At 43.0% G+C, this 23,228-nt stretch overlaps 1 protein-coding gene across 2 annotated transcripts in view; it reads right to left on the reverse strand.

The window, feature by feature from the left end:
- The window catches only part of PDE10A (phosphodiesterase 10A), a 516,915-nt gene that overhangs the window by 326,844 nt on the left and 166,843 nt on the right, over positions 1 to 23,228 (reverse strand). For both annotated transcript variants that reach the window (XM_073627496.1, XM_073627495.1), the window contains exon 3: positions 4,842 to 4,867. In XM_073627496.1, the coding sequence (XP_073483597.1) occupies positions 4,842 to 4,867 (26 nt within the window). The remainder of the gene's footprint in view (positions 1 to 4,841; positions 4,868 to 23,228) is intronic.

Here is a 23,228-nt window from a genome sequence, read left to right on the forward strand (position 1 = left end):
TAAGAGACATAGACTTAGGTAAAATTGAGAAGGCGCTACTACGATTAAGGCAAACCTATTACGACAAGGCTAACAAACCGCACACGCTATTAGCCAGACAGTTACGGGACAGAGTCGCGACCGCCTCAATTGCCCATCTTAATGATGGAAGAGGCATCCCCCAAACCCATCCCACTAAGATTGCTCAGATCTTTCATGACTACTACTCGACCTTGTATAACAATCCGACTGTCCCACACAACCCTCCCCCACAAGACCTGTCCCAAAGGATCCACTCTTATCTAGAAGAATGTGAAATACCGAGACTCTCTCCCTTTGCCCTGACCACCCTAAACTCCCCTATTAGAGAGGAGGAAGTTACGGATACAATTAAATCCCTCCCAAACAATAAAGCCCCAGGCCCTGATGGATTCCCATACCAGTACTATAAAACCTTCCTACTGTATTTACTCCCTTATATGACAACACTGTTTAATTCATTTCTATCTGAGACATCTATCCCACGAGATATGCAAAATCCTTTTCTCACGCTGATCCCCAAACCTGGAAAGGACCACAGCTTACCATCGAACTATAGACCTATTATTCCCAGATATACCTAGCCTCTAACCCTCGTAAACGAGCTGGAGTAGCTATTCTGTTTAAAAAAGACTCCCCCTTTAAGTTACAATCAATAATCTCGGACCCCTTGGGCCACTATATCATCTTGAGAGGTACATGGAAAGACGCTAATATCACACTCTGTAACAAACACTAACCAAACCTCCTTCCTATCTAAAGTGTATAAACGACTATTTGCATTTCCCCACCAATACCTGGTTATCGGAGGAGACTTTAGCCTGACCTTTTCCTCCTGCCTAGATAGACACTCCCTTGGACAGAGTCAGGTCCCCAAGGCCCTGGATAGAAGATCATCTCTCTTCCGTCAATTAACTAGGAAATACGCTCTGTTTGACTCTTGGAGGACTGCCTTCCCTTCAGCTAAACAATTTACTTTTTACTCTCATCCTCATAAATCTCATTCACGCCTAGATTACTTTTTGTAAATGCTCTGACCCTGAGAGCTTGCAAGGGCTCAGATATTCAAGCAATCTCATGGTCGGATCATGCTCCAATCACACTGTCTCTTGCATTGTCCCCGGGAACCCTTCGTACATGTCACTGGCGTTTGAACGATTTCCTGCTTAAACATGACCCCTCCAGGGATGAATTGAAAAAAAACCATGAAATTATATTTTGCAGAAAACAATTCACCTGAGGTTTCCATTGCTACTCTCTGGGAGGGTCATAAAGCGGTCCTCAGAGGCCAATGCATCTCCCTATCCACGGCACTTAAAAGGAACGCTAACACTGCTCGTATAGCTTTACTAGACAAGTTTAAACAGTTGGAAACACGCCTGCTTTCCTCTCCGTCCTTAAACACTCTTAGAGAGATTATACAGGTATGGGCTGGTTTAAGAGACATAGACTTAGGTAAAATTGAGAAGGCGCTACTACGATTAAGGCAAACCTATTACGACAAGGCTAACAAACCGCACACGCTATTAGCCAGACAGTTACGGGACAGAGTCGCGACCGCCTCAATTGCCCATCTTAATGATGGAAGAGGCATCCCCCAAACCCATCCCACTAAGATTGCTCAGATCTTTCATGACTACTACTCGACCTTGTATAACAATCCGACTGTCCCACACAACCCTCCCCCACAAGACCTGTCCCAAAGGATCCACTCTTATCTAGAAGAATGTGAAATACCGAGACTCTCTCCCTTTGCCCTGACCACCCTAAACTCCCCTATTAGAGAGGAGGAAGTTACGGATACAATTAAATCCCTCCCAAACAATAAAGCCCCAGGCCCTGATGGATTCCCATACCAGTACTATAAAACCTTCCTACTGTATTTACTCCCTTATATGACAACACTGTTTAATTCATTTCTATCTGAGACATCTATCCCACGAGATATGCAAAATCCTTTTCTCACGCTGATCCCCAAACCTGGAAAGGACCACAGCTTACCATCGAACTATAGACCTATTGCGCTACTTAATGCGGACCTCAAAATTTTCACGAAATTATTAGCTAACAGGTGAAACAATTTTATGCCATCATTGATTCATAAAGACCAGGTAGGCTTCATACCCATGCGGCAAGCAGGGGACAATACCCGTAGGGTTATTGACCTAGTGGAGGTGGCAAACAGGACCAAAGTAGAAGCACTTCTGCTCAGTCTTGATGCTGAAAAAGCTTTTGATAGGATAAGTTGGCCCTTTCTGTTTGCGACCCTACGACGAGCCAGAATCACAGGTCCCTTTCTACGAGCCATTTATCATCTATATTCGTCCCCGTCGGCCATGGTACGCACCCAACACGCAACATCTGCCACCTTCCCGATATCTAACGGAACGCGGCAAGGTTGTCCGCTCTCACCGCTGCTCTACGCCCTTTGTATAGAACCCCTAGCGGCCCATATTAGGGTGAACCCAAATATTCATGGTATCCCAGTCCGTATTAGAGACTTTAAGATTTCCCTATATGCTGACGACGTTCTCCTTACTCTGACGCAACCACACATTTCTCTGCCGAACCAACATACAGAACTAGATCGATATGGTGACCTATCTGGATATAAAATAAACAACTCTAAAACAGAGGCTCTGCCCCTTAATATGCCTCCTCAGACACTAGCGGCTCTCTCGCAATCATTTAATTACTCCTGGAAAACTTCCTCCTTAAAATACCTCGGGGTCCATCTTACAACCACATATGACTCCCTCTATAAAGCTAACTTTCCCCACTTATATACTGCTATCAGAGCCTCGTTGACTAAATGGAAATCCTTGAAACTATCCCTCCTTGGGCAACTAGCGACCCTGAAGATGACGATCCTACCCCAGCTCCTATACCTATTTGAGACACTTCCGATACCCATGCCAGCCCCACATCTAAAGAGACTGCAGGGCGACCTGATTAATTTATTTTGGAATTATAAGAGACACCGGATTGCTAAATCGGTTCTCTACGCTCCCCGTAATCAAGGTGGCCTAGCGTTTCCTAACATAGCCAAATACTATTTGGCAACCCAATTACACCCTGTAGCCTCTTGGTGTACCCTCCACGCTTTCAATCGTTGGACACAAATCGAGAAGCTTTGGTTGGCCCCTATACATCCGAACTCCATGTTATGAATTTCCGATGTATCTTCGGAAAGCTTACGACTACTGGGACCAATGTCCCCCCTACGCCAGCTGTGGCGGCGTGCAAAACCGATATACCCACTTACCACCCCTTCCTCACCGGTTACGTCCTTCCTATTTACTCCTAACATCCTGGACAGCCTGACTTCACAGATGTCCCATTTCTGGATGGAAAGGAACCTATTCCGTTACGGCCAGCTGATTGATCCCAAAACCCGCATATTAAGATAATTTCAAGATCTGCAAAAAGAATTTGACATTCCCAAACAGGCTTTTTTTAGCTACCTACAAATACGGCATTATGCACAATCTCTAGTTCCTAACCTTCAATTCTCCCCATTAACCGACTTTGAAAAGTTGTGTTTGGAGAGTTCATCTCCCAAAGGCATGATTTCACAGACCTACCAGCTCTTAACGCACGACTTCTCGCCAACGGGTCCTCGGCATGCATATATGGGTAAGTGGGAGCGAGCCTTGGGGGCAGATGTCCCTCTACATACATGGCAGCTTATATGGTCTCAAGCCTCTAAAAGCTCTGTGCGCACGCTATATAAAGAGAACCAATATAAGATCTTGTTCCATTGGTACCAAACCCCAGACTTGCTCCACTCCATGTATCCATTGTCCGACTCTCGCTGCTGGCAATGCCATAAAGACAGAGGGACGTTATTTCACATTTACTGGACCTGCCCTATGATTGCCCCGTACTGGGAAATGGTTCACTCCCTGCTCAGGTCCATCCTGGATACTGAAGTGCCTTTTGATCTGAAGTTTTTTTTGCTGGGTCTCCCACCAATCTCTCTCCCTAAAATGTCCAAGAAACTTTTGTCACATATATTAACTGCTGCACGATGCTTGGTGGCATTAAAATGGAAGCAGAGGGAACCACCTTCGATATCGGAATTGCACTCCAGGATCAGGGATGTCAAGAGAATGGAATACCTCACAGCCTCCTTAAATGATAATCTTGAGAAGCATAATCGAATATGGGAGCTGTGGGTTCTTTTTGAAAATCCCATAACCTAATTTTTCCTGTGGCAGGTCCAGGGTTGTTGGTCTCCTCTATTTGTGGGGGAGCGGTGGGCTTCAGGGGCGGGGCGCGGCTTTTCTATTCTTCTCTCTATCTTATTTTCTTTCATTTTCTTTTACTTATTTAATTTTGTTATGTTATACAAGGTGTACAAGCGGTAATATTTGACTAAGGTAATGTTTTGTCAATGCAACCTGTTCTCAACAATCAGATCGAACGGCACATAGTGTCCAGCATCTTTTATCGAGTGATGTAATGTTTGGACTTTACCCCAGAAACACCTACTACGCTTTAAATTGTATTACCTTGTATTTTATGTTATTATTTTTGTTCTCTTTTGGAAAAATTAATAAAAATTGTCAATTTTTCAAAAAAAACCCATCAAAGGCATAACAGTCTATCTGGCATCAATCTAAACCTAAACGGATTTCAGAAGCTGCTGCATTTACTTTCTCAACCATTTTGAGATAAAGAGAGCTTTAGTGTGCAACCAAGACATTTATAAATAACTTTTTGTATTCATACAGGCTTATCCAGTTTGTCTACAACCCCCTCTGGCAAATATGACAGTTTGCTTTGTTTTGAGTTGCAAGAACAAAAATTGAGTTACTTACCCTGCTGACTTCTGTGGATGTTAAATCTGTAGGGAAAAAAAGAAAAAAAAGAATTAGTAGTGATCGTGTGTTAAATACATAAATGTAACAGCCAATCGGGTGACCGGCAAAACCCGCTTCCTGTTTGGCCAGGAGGAGGATCGGTGTTACAACAGCGAATGTTCATTTACGGTTGTAACACACCTGGGTGGGATCGGAGCGCACTCTCTGTGACCCGAACCCACCCTATATTGAATCCTATTAGCGCCCCTGGCTCTAATCAGTGCTTCAGAAAAACAGCCCCTTTGCATTGGAATCCATACGCTGGTGCCCTGAATGGGGCCAGAAGCATGGATAGGGAAGGCGGCGATGGAAAGGGGGGAGCGGCGCTGTCCCTGGTAGAAAAACTTGACATGTTTGACTTTATACCAAAACTTGCAGTCATTTGTTCTAAAAGGATGCCTTTACCTGAGACATCAACTCAGAAAAAGTATGTAGAGCAGGATAAAAAATGAGAAGCTGTAAGGCTTCACGTACACGGGACCTTTTAAAACCTCCCCTGAATGATACAACTTGACAGATAGTAAACGACGTTCAAAAACGTCAGTTTTGCCGCATTTACATGCCGTGTTTATGTTTAGGAGCGTTTTTAAAATTGTAGTAAAAAATGTATCGCCATTAAAAACGCCTGTAAACTAAACGCGAGTTACTGCATTTACAAGCCGTTACAGGCATTTGCCATTTCAAATGCTCTGAACATCCGTCGTGAACGCATTTTTTTGTGTTCCAAAAAATGCTTCTAAACTCAACTGTCTAGAAATGACTATAAATGACCCTGTGTACATGTACTGATAAGATAACAGAGGAGAGTTCAGGAGCAGCTGAAAAAAATGCCCAACTGCTCTTAAATGTCCTTTTATCAGCAGTAGTGTATATGAAGCCTTATCTGTAAGTTTTTTCCAGGTCAGTGACTCAAATACTGAAGCAAGAGGGCTAGCACAACTGCCAGGTAATTAACATTAACGAAAGAGCACAAATGGCAACCTCTGTGACCTCTGAGGAGTTTATTTTAACAGCAGCCTTTCATGAGAACTTAACAAGGGCAAACCTAATATTAATATTATACAGGATTTATATAGCACCAACAGTTTGTGCAGCGCTTTACAATGCAGAGGGGGATAGTACAATTACAATACAGTGTGATACAGAATGGACAGGAGGGTCCTGCTCGTCGAACTTAGAATCTAAAGGATATTAACATTTTGAATTGTAATATTCTATAATGCTTACAAAAGGGAGTTGGTAGCAGACTTACTAGAAGTTTGTGGGTGATACCAGCATGTAGTGTTATATAAGGCTGCAACTAACATTTTCATAATGGATTAGTTGGCTAACTATTGTTTCAATTAAATTTAAACAAAAACTCAAAAAAGTGAGGTGTCTAATTAGGTTAATATGTAAAGTTTAAAAAGACAATTTATTTTTAAATATCTATATGTGGTGGTAAATATAAATAACCCACTACAGTGCCTTGGAAAAGTATTCATACCCCCTTGAAATTTTCCACATTTTGTTATGTTACAACCAAAACCTAAATGTATTTTATTGGGATTTTATGTGATAGACCAACACAAAGTGGCACATAACTGAGGTGGAAGGAAAATGATAAATGGTTTTCAAACTTTTTTTTACAAATATGTGAAAAGGGTGGCATGCATTCAGCCCCCTTTACTCTGATAGCCCTAACTAAAATCTAGTGGAACCAATTGCTTTCAGAAGTCACTGAGTAAATAGTAAATCGAGTCCACCTGTCTGTAATTTGATTTCAATATAAATACAGCTGTTTCGTGAAGCCCTCAGAGTTTTGTTAGAGAACCTTAGTAAACAAACCGCATCATGAAGGCCAAGGAACACACCAAACAGGTCAGGGATGAAGTTGTGGAGAAGTTTAAAGCAGGGTTAAGTTATAAAAAAAAAATCCCAAGCTTTGAACATCTTATGGACAACTGTTCAATTCATCATCCAAAAATGGAAAGCCTATGGCACAACTGAAAACCTACCAATACCTGGTCATCCACCTAAACTGACAAGCCAGGCAAAGGACATCATTAATCTGAGAAGCAGCCAAAAGACCCTTGGTGACTCTGGAGGAGTTGCAGAGATCCACAGCTCAGGTGGGAGAATCTGTCCACAGGACAACTAATTAGTCCTTCACTCCACAAGTCTGGACTTTATGGAAAAGTGGCAAGAAGAAAGCCAAAAGAAGTCCCGTTTGCAGTTTGCGAGAAGCCATGTGGGGCACACAGCAAACGTGGAAGGGGGTGCTCCGGTCAGTTGAGACCAAAATTGAACTTTTTAGCCTAAAAGCAAAACGCTATGTGTGGCAGAAAACTAACACTGCACATCACCCTGAACACACCATCCCCACCGTGAAAACATGGTGTTGACAGCATCATGCTGTGGGGACAGCAAGGACAGGGAAGCTGGTCAGAGTTGATGGATGGAACCAAATACAGGGCATTCCCAGAAGAAAACCTGTTAAGAGTTTGCAAAAGAATTGAGACTTGGGCGGAGGTTCACCTCCCAGCAGGACAACGACCCTAAACATACAGCCATAGTTAAAATGGAATGGTATAGATCAAAGCATATTCCTGTGTTAGAACGGCCCAGTCAAAATCCAGACCTAAATCCAATTGAGAATCTGTGGCAAGACTTGAAAATTGCTGTTTACAGACGCTCTCCGTCCAATTTCACAGAGGTTGAGCTATTTTGCAAAGAAGAATGGACAAAAATGTCACTCTAGATGTGCAAAGCTGGTAGAGACATCCACAAAAAGACTTGCAGCTGTAATTGCAGCGAAAGGTGGTTCTACAAAGTATTGACTCAGGAGGGCTGAATACAAATGCAGATATTTGTAAAAAAAATTTAAAAAACATTTATCATTTTCCATCACAATTATGTGCCACTTTGTGTTCCTGCCTCTGTATGACCCCAGGCTCTGCTTCTCTCTTTAGCTGGCTGTTACCAGTTTGGAAAGCAGTCGATCAGACTGATCTGTGTCTGATCGGCTGCACTGGAGGCCAGAGGAGAAATTTGGGGTCCAGTAGATCCCAGATCTCTCATTAAGAGGTGCTTTCACGGCCCATGCTGTCACAAAGGATGTTGTTTATAATGCTGTACCCGCTCTGTGTAATGGTTTTGCACAAAGCAGCCCCGATCCTCATCTTCTGGGGTCCCCCATTCACGCTTCTGGCTCCTCCTGCATTCAAGTTGCCCTTATAGTTAGCTACAAATTATAGTATATACTGCCCCATAGTAAGATTAAAAAAAACTTCTGCCTTTAGAATCACTTTAAATCACTTCCTTCTCCTGCCCAGGACTACGTGTCCCGTGAAGCATTAATCCTCACACATTTATAAGTTTGCAGGCACTTACTGACATGTATGGACAGTGAACTGAGCTGTATGTGTACAGCACTATATTTTTTGATATGTAAACAAATAATGCATTCTATATGCAGGCCAACTAAAGGGTTATGAAAATAAGTTGACAGCTTCTCATAATCTATTATGTCAATTAGTATTTTCAGCTCTAGAGGAATACATATATATTATCTAACAGGAAAAGTCTGTCAAACAAACATTTCTGTTGTCTGCAGCGCAATTTAAAAACAAACAAACAGCAATTCCTCTGCACAGTCTCTCCTCACAGTTTACTATGCTTCAGTTATGAATGAACATCGTGAGTGATTGCTAAAAATCACTCACTGCAGGAGATTTACTAAAACGCATGCACACAGAATCTGGTGCAGCGCAGCTGTCCAATCAGCTTCTTACTCCGGCTTGTTCAATTAAAGCGACATCAAAACCTAGTTTTTTTGTTGTTTTTAAAATAACAAACATGGTATACTTACCTGCTCTGTGCAATGGTTTTTCATAGAGCAGCCCCGATCCCCATCTTCTAAGGTCCCCCGCCGACGTTTTCCCCTTTTTCTTTATTTGGTTTTAGGTGGCATACAACGGTTTGGTATTATAGATGACTATGACTAAGCAACAATGATGTTGTGAAACACATCAGCTGTCTGTCCTGCTTCTGTTGTCACATGAAAGTTGACTATTCATTACAATAAAGGCTTTTATCGGAGTGCGGCTGTCCAGAATCCATTTCTTCTATATTGCTTGTGCTGAGCCTGCATCTTTCTTCCACGTTGAGGAGGGCATTTCTTTCAGCACACCACTTGGAGCGATTCACCCTTTTGTTCTCTTGTCCTGGACTATACAACGTTTTAGGTTGTGAACCTGACTACTGTCTTTCTATAGCAGGTCAGCTCTCAGGGATGCGCAATTTGTATCCCCTGATGCCCTGGACATGCAGTTCTGGGCGTCAGGCAGGTAGATTTTTTTCTACATTGAGCCCTGCTGTGGGCAAGCATCAGGGCTCACGCTGGTAAAATGCCTCCACCCCTGCTACGTATCCCAGGTTCCGCTTGCCCATCTGCAGGCCCGGGCTTGGAATAGGGGGTGCCACCGGGTAAACGGGTGGAAGAGAGCACACGTCTGCTCTTCTCCCCTTCTTGTTCCTGACCTGGAAGTGTGGCGTGCATGATGTCATTTACGGGTCGCCGTTGTCAGTGTCCCCGGGGACTGAGGCCAGGAATGAATGTAAGGCAATGCAATCTGCATTGCCTTACATTCAGTAGAACACAAGGAGACATCCAGGGTCTTTCAGATCCTGGGTGTCTCATTAACCACTTCAGCCCCGGAAGGATTTACCCCCTTCCTGACCAGAGCACTTTTTACAATTTGGCACTGCGTCGCTTTAACTGCTAATTGCGCGGTCATGCAATGCTGTACCCAAACGAAATTTGCGTCCTTTTCTTCCCACAAATAGAGCTTTCTTTTGATGGTATTTGATCACCTCTGCAATTTTTATTTTTTGCGCTATAAACGGAAAAAGACCGAAAATTTTGAAAAAAATGATATTTTCTACTTTTTGTTATGAAAAAAATCCAATAAACTCAATTTTAGTCATACATTTAGGCCAAAATGTATTCGGCCACATGTCTTTGGTAAAAAAAATGTCAATAAGCGTATATTTATTGGTTTGCGCAAAAGTTATAGCGTCTACAAGCTAGGGTACATTTTCTGTAATTTACACAGCTTTTTGTTTATGACTGCCTATGTCATTTCTTGAGGTGCTAAAATGGCAGGGCAGTACAAAACCCCCCCAAATGACCCCATTTTGGAAAGTAGACACCCCAAGGAAATTGCTGAGAGGCATGTTGAGCCCATTGAATATTAAATTTTTTGTCCCAAGTGATTGAATAATGACAAAAAAAAAAAAAAATTACAAAAAGTTGTCACTAAATGATATATTGCTCACACAGGCCATGGGCATATGTGGAATTGCACCCCAAAATAAATTTAGCTGCTTCTCCTGAGTACGAGGATACCACATGTGTGGGACTTTTTGGGAGCCTAGCCGCGTACGGGGCCCCGAAAACCAATCACCACCTTCAGGATTTCTAAGTGTGTACATTTTTGACTTCACTCTTCACTACCTATCACAGTTTCGGAGGCCATGGAATGCCCAGGTGGCACAAACCCCCCCCCAAATGACCCCATTTTGGAAAGTAGACACCCCAAGCTATTTGCTGAGAGACATGGCGAGTATTTTGCAGCTCTCATTTGTTTTTGAAAATGAAGAAAGACAAGAAAAAACTTTTTTTTTTCTTTTTTCAATTTTCAAAACTTTGTGACAAAAAGTGAGGTCTGCAAAATACTCACTATACCTCTCAGCAAATAGCTTGGGGTGTCTACTTTCCAAAATAGGGTCATTTGGGGGGGGTTTGTGCCACCTGGGCATTCCATGGCCTCCGAAACTGTGATAGGCAGTGAAGAGTGAAATCAAAAATTTATGCCCTTAGAAAGCCTGAAGGTGGTGCTTGGTTTTCGGGGTCCCGTACGCGGCTAGGCTCCCAAAAAGTCTCACACATGTGATATCCCCGTACTCAGGAGAAGCAACAGAATGTATTTTGGGGTGTAATTTCACATATTCCCATGGCATGTTTGAGCAATATATCATTTAGTGACAACTTTGTGAAAAAAAAAATTTGTCTCTTTCCCGCAACTTGTGTCACAATATAAAATATTACATGGACTCGACATGCCTCTCAGCAAATAGCTTGGGGCGTCTACTTTCCAAAATGGGGTCATTTGGGGGGGTTTTGAACTGTCCTGGCATTTTATGCACAACATTTAGAAGCTTACGTCACACATCACCCATTCTTTTAACCACTTGAAGACAAAGCCCTTTCTGACACTTTTTGCTTACATGAAAAAATTATTTTTTTTGCAAGAAAATTACTTTGAACCCCCAAACATTATATATTTTTTTTAAAGCAAATACCCTACAGATTAAAATGGTAGGTGTTTCATTTTTTTTTTTCACACAGTATTTGCGCAGCGATTTTTCAAACGCATTTTTTTGGGGAAAAATACAATTTTTTTAATTTTAATGCACTAAAACACACTATATTGCCCAAATGTTTGATGAAATAAAAAAGATGATCTTAGGCCGAGTACATGGATACCAAACATGACATGCTTTAAAATTGCGCACAAACGTGCAGTGTGCAACAAAATAAATACATTTTTAAAAGCCTTTAAAAGCCTTTACAGGTTACCACTTTAGATTTACAGAGGAGGTCTACTGCTAAAATGACTGCCCTCGATCTGACCTTCGCGGTGATTCCTCACATGCATGGTGCAATTGCTGTTTACATTTGACGCCAGACCGACGCTTGCGTTCGCCTTAGCGCGAGAGCAGGGGGGGACAGGGGTGCTTTTTTTTTTTTTTTTTTTTCCTTTATTATTTTTTTGCTTTTTTATCTTATTTTTAACCTGTTCCTTTAATTTTTTTTTTTAATCATTTTTATATTGTTATTTAGGGAATGTAAATATCCCCATGATAGCAATAGGTAGTGACAGGTACTCTTTTTTGAAAAAATTCAAAAATTTTATTAGACCCTAGATCTCTCCTCTGCCCTCAAAGCATCTGACCACACCAAGATCGGTGTGATAAAATGCTTTCCCAATTTCCCAATGGCGCTGTTTACATCCGAAATCTAAGTCATGAAATGCTTGTAGCTTCCGGTTTCTTAGGCCATAGAGATGTTTGGAGCCACTCTGGTCTCTGATCAGCTCTATGGTCAGCTGGCTGAATCACCGGCTGCATTCTCAGGTTCCCTGTTGAGACAGGAGAGTCAGAGAAAAACACGGAAGACGGTGGGGGGGGGGGCATTCCCTCCCACTGCTTGTAAAAGCAGTCTAGAGGCTAATTAGCTGCTAGGATTGCTTTTACATGAAAGCCGACCGCTGGCTGAAAAGAATGATTCCAAGATGATACCTAAACCTGCAGGCATCATTCTGGTATAACCACTCAAAGTCGTGAATGGCGTACCTGAAGGCAAAAAAATGGTTAACAATAAAACACAGTAAACGGTAAGTATAAAAAATTGCATACCTGAAAAGCAAACATGATAAAACATAATAACAATAAAACATTGCAGAATAGAATACAGTAAAAAAGAGCAGAACGATAGAGAGAGAATAGAGAGAGAGAGAACAATAAAACGACAACTATTTTTTTTTATTTTATATATATATATATTTTTTTTACACTTTTTTTGTAACTAACTTTTATAACTGTAACCGATTCCAGGTTCGGGTCTTTCAAAATGCGATGGCATCTTGGGAGACCCTGTGAAAGTGTGCCTAGTCTGTGCAATGCTGTACCCTACGCTAATACTCAACTAGTGAATGGTAGCGTTCAAAACATTCACCAATGTAAAGACCAGGATTGTCAGGACAGGAGGGACAATAATAGCGGGTGTCACGCCTATATCCGCGCTTGCTGCAGACACGACATCTTTTTTGGGGGTTCGTTGGGTAGGGGTACTCGGGAGGACATAAAGAAAATGCCTCTCATGCAGCCGACTGCATTTGGTTGGGGATGTGAATGGGAGAAGTACGGGTGCTGCAGAAGTGGTGGGTTCCCAATTAGGATTGGCGAATGCAGCAGGAAGGGCACTATGGGCACGACGGGCCTGTTTGTCTTGTTCTTGGTGGCAGCGGGACACTACTTGTGCTTGCCACCTCACCAGCTTGAACTGCACTTATGGGACCGCCACTTCACCAAGTGTTACTGCAGTGCTGGTTTGACTACGATCGGGGTGTACTAGGCCGCTGGTGCTTGCCAGTTTACCAAAACGCTACCAAAAAAACTGTTAGCGTTCGCAGGGATCAGGCCTGACTCTGCGAACGCTGCAGTTATGCATTTATTGTTGATCAATCGATACTGCACTTGGGTGGGCTTGGCTGGGCGGAGGGGCAAAACGCAGGTGCTAGCAGGTATTTGGGCTGATCCCACTAACACTGCATTTTTGGGAACCCTAAATTGCTGGGGACGCTACTATAGATCTGATCGGATCAGCTATTGATCCGTTCAGATACTATACCACTAAGGGAGGTGTACGGTGCGTGCGTGGGTGTTAGCGGTACTGGCGCTAACCTGACGCTGCCATGGGCTGGTGCTTGCCAGTTCACCAAAATGCTACCAAAAAACCTGTTAGCGATCGCAGGGATCAGGCCTGACTCTGCGAACGCTGCAGTTATGCGTTTAGTGTTTTGTAAGTGACAGTAATCGATCGATACTGCACTTGGGTGGGCTGGCCCGGGCGGAGGGGCAAAACGCAGGTGCTAGCAGGTATCTGGGCTGATCCCGCTAACACTGTGTTTTTGGGAACCCTAAACTGCTGGGGACGCTAGTATAGATCCGATCGGATCAGATATTGATCTGTTCAGATACTATACCACTAAGGGAGGCATATGCTGCGTGCGTGGGTGTTATCGCTACTGGCGCTAACCTGACGCTGTCTGGGTGACGCATATCACCGCCGGGCAATCAGGGGGCTAAACCTTTATTCGGTAATAAACGGCGGGTGCCCTGACACTATAAAAAATAAACGAACTAACCAGCATCACCCGTAACAGGTATACGTGATCACTGGTGAAAGGGTTAACTAGGGGGCAATCAAGGGGTTAAAACATTTATTAGGTAGTATATGGGGGTCCCTGACGCTATAAAACGCTGATGGCGAACCTAAATATTTACCTCCCTAACTAGCGTCACCAGTGACACTAATACAGCGATCAGAAAAATGATCGCTTAGTGACACTGGCGATGGGGGGTGATCAAGGGGTTAAAACTTTATTAGGGGGGGTTAGGGGGGTACCCTAGACCTAAAGGGGACTAACACTAACTGCCCTACCACACTAACTGTCACAAACTGACACCATGCAGTAATCAGAAAAAAAAAAAAACTGCTTGGTGTCAGTTTGACTGGGGGGGGGGGGGGATCGGGGGGGGATCAGGGGTGTAATGTATGCCTGGCATGTTCTACTGTGTGTGTGTGTTGTGCACTCACATTACAGTCTTCTCTCCTCGGCGCCGGAACGGAAAATACCGAGCCGAGGAGAGATGACATAATTTCCTCTGCCTCTGTGTACTATACAGAGGCAGGGAAACGATCCCATTGGCTGGGAGCGATCGGGAGGGGGGGGCCATGAATGGATGGCCGCCCCCTCACCTCCGATCGCCGGGGGAGAAATGCCGACCGCCACGGGCACCGGGGGGGGTCCGATCGGACCCCCTGCCCGCGGGAGGCAGATCACGTACAGGTACGTGATTCTGCCTGCCCGTGCCCTTCTGCCGACGTACATCGGCGTGAGGCGGTCGGCAAGTGGTTAAAGAGAACTTGTCACCAAAAAATCATCACAGGGGACTTTTTGTTAAATGGGCAGGGGCGCTTTAGGAGTGGTGTACACACTGCTCCTACAGTGCCTCAAAGAAGCTGCTTGCAGGACTTTTTTGAGCGTCCTGCCAGCGCACCTCTCCAGTGTGAAAGCCCAGCGGGCTTTCACACTGGAGTGAGAGGAGAGGCGCTTTACAGGAGCTATTTTTAGCGCTATAGCACCTGTAAAGCACCTCAGTGTGAAGTGGGTCTTGGTATCTGACTGAAAAAAACTGAAAGGATCCCCCATTCACACAAGTGAGATGGATGGAGGAATCCTCTCCACTGAGACATTACATTGTAATAGTGGTCAGAATACATTGATTAGCGCTGCAGATCAAAGTAAAAATTTCCAACAAGCTGGTTTGAGAGAAATTGATCATATTAAATCAACTTCTCTTTAGCAAGAATGGTCCATAGATGGATTGAAACTCATCCGGTCCTTGGTAAACCAGCTGAATTTCCATCCATGGCCAGCCTTAGTAGCTCCTGTGTAAAATCTCTGTTGCTTTCCGATGCCTGGAGTGCTGGAGAATTCACTAAGCCTCCATGTACATGAGTTATTTAGGCCCATTTATATGTGGTGCAGATATGTGTGTCCTGTGAAGGGCTCTTTTGTGCACTATGTGCATCCCCATGCCAGTGTTCTATTAGTTTCTATTGGGACTAGCACCTGCATGCCATATTAGGATACAGTGGCTGTGTCCATGCAGCCTCATGTCCCAGTAGATATGAATAGGTTGCTGGCATGGAGATACACACAATGCCCATGCATCCCCATGCTGATAGATAGCCCTGCATTGGAGCCACATGTCTGCATCTTATGTTAACAGATCCTTAATAAAAACAGAATGTGAAAGAATAGTGGTCTTCAAAACTAGAACTGATATGAAGCCTGACAGAAGGTTGCCTGTTAGCTGAGTAGTGGCAACCTCAGCAGCACAGACACAGGAAAGAAACACCACTCACTTTGCAGTAGGGTTGGAGACCCGAGGGAAAGGGCACAGGAGGAGGGGTCACCACACAGAAGAGTCACCGCCACATTGTCCACAGCAGAGAAGGGAAAAGAAAACAGGAGGCTAGAGGGCGGAGCTGGGGATGTCACACAGACATCAGGAGTGATAGAAATGAATGGGGGAGGGGAAGCCGCTGTCCAGGCAAGCAGAGGAGCAGGAAGGAAAGCTGTATGTATCTGGAATCAATCAGGAAAGCACTAATATGCTTTCCCAACCTCATGCGTCCTGCCCACCTCACTCTACTGTTGCTCAGGGACTAGTACAGTGCACTGTGCTGGGGGGGGCAGGTGCTACGATACGATCTAGCCTACACGCAGGGACAAAGCCACTCTCTGCCTACTCTGTTAGATTCGGCACTCAGTAACACATTCTGAGCTGGGCATGGTTGCACCTGGCAGACAGCCCTCTTCCCCCAACTAAATAATTTGGCTCAGGGCAGCTGCCTGTCCCGCCTACCCCTAGTACCGGCCCTGCGAGCACCCAATCGGTGCTCGTCTCACTGCAAGGTCTCTCCCCTCCCTCCTAGTCCCCGGGTGCGGTGCTGGAAACAGGCAGGGAGGTGAGTAGGAGATAAACAGTGCAATGTTAAAAATATTAAAAGCTGAAGTCGCCAAAAAGCCCCTTTTGTTTTTAAAAGCCTCATACATTCCTAAAAGCACCTCAGGTATAAATACGGTTTTAAAGTTATAATTTTTTATCAGGACAAATAGATTGTCATGAGGGACAAGTAGATTGGGACCCCAATTTAGTCCCTTGGACAGGTAGTTTTTTTTTTTCTTAATTTCCACACCAAACTTTTTTTTGTCCTTTTTCTTTATTATCCATATAACGCTCATCTTAGATGGGGCCTTTTATTCGAGCCTGTATACTGAAACTATAATATACAGTGCCTATAATAAGCATGAACCCTCTTCAAAGCTTTCCTATTTTATCAACATGGAACCTTGTAAATTCACAGTAGATCTATTTTTAGGGAGATATATTCTTATTGTCAAAGTGAAAAGTGACTTAATAACACTGACATAAAACATACACCACCACAAAATAACGGTTGGGCTCCACGCATTCCTCTCCGGTCTGCAGTGAAGCAGGCACCAGCCTCAGCCCCTCGTTCCTCAGCAAACTATAAAACAATGAGGAACACCGATGAAGTCACACTATCAATTTTCATTCTGCCAGACTGGACTACATAGTCCCTGCCTGTGGCCATGCCCCTCCCAACTGGGTTTACTCATAGCCCAGTCTGTGTGAAACGCATCAGTCAGGCAAGGCCACAGGCAGGATCTACCTAGTAAGTCAGTCTAGTGAAAGAAAATACTAAATGGTGTGATGTTATCATTGTGCAGCCTCATATGAATGTTTGCTGTGGAACACAAAATAACTGTCTGCATATGCTCGAACCCTCTTTATTTTGACACAATCATTGTCGCTGTCAATTCTTTGTCAAAGTAACAGCTGGTTAAATGGAGATCCCCTTTGTGTAGTCAAAAGGGTTTCAAAAAGGTACACCTGGAAGGTGTAGGTTTTTCTGCAATACTGACTCCCCAGGGGACTGGACCTTTCAATCTCTGGAAAGTCAGTATCATTAACTATACCATAAAGACAAAAAAACACACTTGTGGCAAGTACGTAAAAATGTCCACATTTTAGACCATATTCTATGTTATTCCCATATTTAGGGGATAACACGAAGCATGGTTACATACACCATTCCAAATGCTTAAAATGCCCAACCCCTATACCTGAAACAGGCTGCACTTTCCAGCCCAATCCCAAGTCTGCAAGGATTTGAATTTAGCAAGGCTTTGTGCGGCTTCACACACACAGCTGCGTAAAACAGGTCTGGGATTGCAACAGCTAACTCCTACATGTTCCATCTTGCACTGCAGCAGAGTACACCAGCAATCTCTTCTTCTCCCCATTCTGTATTTCAAGCTGCACTTCCTCCAACAAGGTCATACCTCCATTAGGTATATAGTTACATAGCTAGTCAGGTTGAAAAAAGACACAAGTCCATCAAGGTCAACCAAAAAAAAAAAATACAATCCCATCTAGACAAACCTACACATGCATAGTTGATCCAGATGAAGGCAAGAACCCCAGCAAAGCATGCTCCAATTTGCTACAGCAGGGGAAAAATTCCTTCCTGATCCCCCAAGAGGCAATCAGATTTTCCCTGGATCAACTTTACTTATGATTTACCTATGGAGGAGGCTGGGGGAAAAACATTGCAAGAGCCTGTGCACTGTATGTGCTACGCACTGGATCATGGCTACAAAATTCTGCGGGCTATGTTGCAAAAATTTGTAAATGCACACTGATCATCAATTTATTCAAATATTTTTTGAAAAAGGTGTACTAGGCCTTCATACCATCTTCCTTAAAGCCCAACTCTGGACAAAAAAAAGCATTTTTCCAATGCAGTTGGGCTGTGCCCGCACTGCATGGGTCAACTGCTCGTTTTGCCCAGTGGAAAGGAGAAATCTGTCCATCTTTAAAAAGAGTCCTGTGCATTTTTCAGTCTGGTTCAGGTGCGATTTCAAGTAAAAATTTTCACCTGAATTGCACCTAAACCAGCGAACAAAACTGCTTTTAAAAACTGCAGGGAAACCGCGGCCGGACCTGTACTGAGCCTAAAACAAACCTTTCCAAATACTTTTCACTACATTTGTTCACTTTCATTACACTGTATGGCCAAGTCATACCTTTTATACTGTTTATACATTATTACAGTGTTTCTTAACCCCAGTCCTCAAGGCTCCCCAACAGGTCATGTTTTCAGGATTTCCCTGAGATGAAACGTGTGTGGTATATACTAAGGCAGTGAAACTGATCAAATCACCTGCGCAATATAATGGAAAGCTGGAAAGCATGACCTGTTTGGGCACCTTGAGGACTGGAGTTGAGAAATACTGCCTCAATAGCCGAGTTGTGACAGACACTAGCTCTTTCATTCAAGAGGACTTGGGTTATCGTATATATGGTAAGTTACTGGAAGTTTTTTTATTTTTATTTTTTTTGGTTTAACATTACTTACCAGTTTTCATACAAACAAATGTTCACCCTTATTGGTTAGTTACTGTATATTTTACTTAAACATGGTTGAATTTCTGACTAAATTGGTCACTATAAAATTTGTCTATTGGTTTTGGGAGTGTGAAGCCCAAAGAGTTAAAACTCCCATGGGCGGAGTCTAGGCTTGTGATGTCTTTTTAGTTTCTGCATACTGCGATTTTCCAAGATTTCTAAATGCATCCACATTTTCATAAAAGTATATGTTACAGGTTGGTAACCAACATATTTTTACATTTGGGTGGATGTTCATTATTAACATAATTTTAGCATATCAGGATTTATGAATTAGTTTATGACTATGTAGATTTGAGTTCTGCCAGTGACACAAACACCAGACTAAAATGGCATGCTAAAATATTTAGAATATAGCAAGTTAACATACTTCATTAAAGGTCTTTGCTTATCCAGGATATGCCTTTTAGATATTTGCTAGTGACATTTAATTAGCGATTTACAACTGGCTCACTGACAGCTGTGTAGATTCTGGTTATACTGCATATATGGTCTTGGTCTTGCATCCCATCCCCTAATCTACTTCATGGCTGTTTTCTGGTGGGGGTATAGTTTGACAAACAGATTTACATCTAAACGATTTATCATAGGTGAATTTTAGAAAAAGGACAATGACACTGTATGCTAATCAACTTCCCCCTTCTCCCCTATGGGGATCATCGGACCTCATTTTTGTCATAGTACTCAGTTGGATGGCCAAAATGATTGAACTCACTTCCTCTGAACCAAGGTTTCTCTGGATCCAACCAAGCCCATGACTAAAAGAAAAAGAAAAGGAGAAGCAGCACAGTACTGAGCTCATCTCTGTCACTCTATTGTCTCTTCCTATAAACATGCTTCTTGTCAGCACATGAACCGATTGACTCAATGTACTGCTTCTTCCTCTCAATCCAACCTTGCTGTACAGGGACTGTTAAGGACTGATAATAGGTCAAATTGAGGTACTTGTATAGCTTTCATTTAAAAAATACAAATGATATTTCTAAGGAATAACTATTTGTATGTGCTATAATAGGACATGGCTTTTCCCCTTTTCTATTCCAGTGATAAATACAGAGTAACTACCTTTAGGCTAATTAACTAGCAAGGTGCACTTAAAACTCTTCAACTGCAATGTCATGGGAATTAAGAGACAACATCAAGTGAGGCAATAATTAATTGGTAAGCTGCAATGTAACAAATGCTTGCTTTTGGGTTTTAGGCCCCTTTCACACGAACGTTTCCATCGGATCTGCCTGTCTGTTTTTCAGGCGGACCTGATCGGACCATCCATAGCTCTCTCTGGAGCAGCGGATGTCGAAAGACATGTGTCTGCTGCCATCTGCGGGCAACCGATCCGGGCTGCCAAAAATAGACGGATGGGTATATGTTCCCCATCGGTCCAGCGGATCAGATGTCAGATGGAAACGAACAGGCGGTCTCTGTTTCCATCTGACAGCCCCATGGAGGAGAGAAGGCTGTGTCCATGTACGCTCTGCATAGCGGACCTGTAATCTGCCTGCTCAGCGGAGATCAGCGGAGAGCAGGCAGATTTGCTGGGAGGAGTCCACCCCGTGTGAAAGGGGCCCAATATTGCTTTAATTATTTCTCTGGCACATTCTATTCTATTTCACATTAGCGTATGTCAGATAGCCTATATTAGATGAATTGGGACCCACAGACAATGAAAGATAATTTTTTTTGTGTTTTTTCTTGTCCCCCTGAAACCCAAACAAGGTGAGGTCTAGCAGTATACTATTGCATCTACAGTGAGGAAATTATTTGATCCCCTGCAGAATTTGTAAGTTTGCCCACTTACAAAGAAATGAAGGGTCTATAAATCTTATCATAGGTGTATTTTAAAATGATAGAGACAGAATATCAACCAAAAATCCAGAAAAAATACAGAAAAACAAATACTATAAATTAAGTTGCAGTTCAGTGAGTAAAATAAGTATTTGATCCCCAAGCAAAACATGACTTAGTACTTGGTGGAGAAACCCTTGTTGGCAAGTACAGAGGTAAGACGTTTCTTGTAGTTGATCAGGTTTGCATACATCTCAGGAGGGATTTTGGTCCACTCTTCACAGATGATCTCTAAATCCTTAAGGTTTCTTGGCTGTCTCTTAGCAACTGAAAGTTTCAGCTCCCTCCATAAATTTTCTGACTGTAGGGATGGTGTTCTTAGAGTCATAGTCAGCATTATTCCTCCTCCAAACACAGCAAGTCGAGTTAATGCCAAAGAGCTCAATTTTGGTCTAATCTGACCACAGCACTTTTTCCCAATCCTTCTCTGAATCATTTAGATGTTCATTGGCATAACTGTACATGTGCCTTCTTGAGGAGGGGGACTCGCCGTCCCCCTCCTGAGGAAAAATGCTGACTATGACCCCAAGAACACAATTCCAATAGTCAAGCACGGAGGTGGAATCATTATGCTTTGGGGCTTTTTCTCTGCTAAAGGTATTGAGGGGCCATGTATTTTAAAATCTTAGGTGAGAACCAAATGAGCTTTGGCTGTACTTCTCTAAATCCTTAAAGGGAGAAGATCTGTAAAGAAGAGTGGCCCAAAATCCCTACTGAGATATGTGCAAACCTAGTCACTAACTACAAGAAACGTCTTACCTCTGCTTGCCAACAAGGGTTTCTCTACCAAGTTCTAAGTCATGTTTTTACTTGGGGACCAAATACTTCTTTTACTCACTGAACTGCAACTCAAATTTCTAACATTTGTATCATGTGTTTTTTTCTGGATTTTTGGTTGATATTCTGTCTTTATCATTTAAAATACACCTAGGATAAAAATGATAGATCCTTCATTTCTTTGTAAGTGGGCAAACTTACTAAATCCACAGGGGATCAGATAATTATATTCCCCATTAACTGTAGAATACAAGTTTTCAGATATACACAGAAGTGAACAGTATGATGTTAAAAAGTGTAGATTTTTGTTTATTATTAAGATGTATTCATCAGCTTTACTGTAAAAAAATAAAGATTCAGCATTTTTTCCAGCAGCGCATGAGGGAAGTACATCAAGCTTTTACACTTAATGCCAAATAACTAAACAGAATCATAAAGGGATAGCCTAATGCTGTATAGGTAAATGTAATTCCTGCCACATCCCTAAATGTCAATGAAAAACAAAAAATGTATAAACATGACTTGATAAAGTCAATTGTCAGTGATGCAACATGTTGGCAAGAGGCAGGTGACATAACTTCTGGTCACAACCAGGACTGGACGTTCGGATTTGAAAGCGTTCAGACAGTGTGTGACCCCTTGGTCTTAGATTCTGCTGGATGCAGTGATTTTAAACTGTAAGTCTCTACATTTTTTAATAAACACAGTTGTTTATACTACACCATGAGGATTATTACTAATTATTTCATGTGCGAGCTGATCGATTACTAACTTCTACTGAGTGACAGACAGTTCATGGAGACCAGTGTTTGAGCTCATGCCTGCTACCTTTGAAATTAAGACGAGCGGCCACTGTACTTATTGGTGGAGTGTGTTTGTTCTCTTGTATTGAGCACCAGACTGCATGAGCGATTCTTTATCACTGGATTTTGAAGCAACATTTTAAAAATTTACTAAGAACTGTGCTTCTTGCACCAGACCAGATTTTGGCTATACCACTTATTGTGGTCACTTTTGAGTGGCATTTTTTTACTTGTTTTTATTCATGCTATATGTTATTAGTTTATTTCTTACATGTTCAATAGAGCACTTATTTTTTGTTACATACAGAAATCGATTTAGCAACACTCCATATATTTTGATTATCACTGATGGTCACAGATTGGCAGCACTGGTGGGCACTGTTGGAACTGCACTGATAATCAGGACACAGTGTAGATGTCCCTTTTAGAGAAGTCGGTTATTGGCTCTCTTCTCCTCTCCTCTTGCTGTCAGCATGAGGAATAAAGTGAGGATAACCGGGTTCTGTTGACATCTGTGATCAGCTTTGATTGGACACAGCTGATAACGTGGGGAAGAGCCGCTGATTGCCTCTTTACCTCAATATGTGAACAGCAGTGTGCTTCGAACATTGCGATCACAGTGCGTGCCACTCGAGTCCTGCCGCGGGCATGCGGCGGACACGATCACGGGACACCGTCAAATAATGGCGTCCCAGAACTAGACGGCCGTGCTGTAGCCGTCATTCTGCTATAGCGCGGTCAGCAAGCGGTTAAACAATACAACCCCAACTAGAAAAAGTTGGGACGCTGTGTAAAAGTTACATAAAAAACTGAAAGCAGAAAAGGCGCATGCCCAGAAGACTCCAAGATGGCTGATTAAGCCAGGAGCTCCGCACTGCCATAGCCACTCGGAGTGCCTAGCAGGGGACACGGGGTCCTGGGACTCGCAGCCTTGGCATCATCCGACAGTGGAAAGCCCCAGGAACGCGTTCATGTCCACGGGATCAACTCAGAGAGACCTGGGGCCACAATTCTGCTCCGTTGTCGA

This window comes from Aquarana catesbeiana, linkage group LG04 (assembly GCF_042186555.1).
Source record: "Aquarana catesbeiana isolate 2022-GZ linkage group LG04, ASM4218655v1, whole genome shotgun sequence".
Classification (NCBI taxonomy): domain Eukaryota; kingdom Metazoa; phylum Chordata; class Amphibia; order Anura; family Ranidae; genus Aquarana; species Aquarana catesbeiana.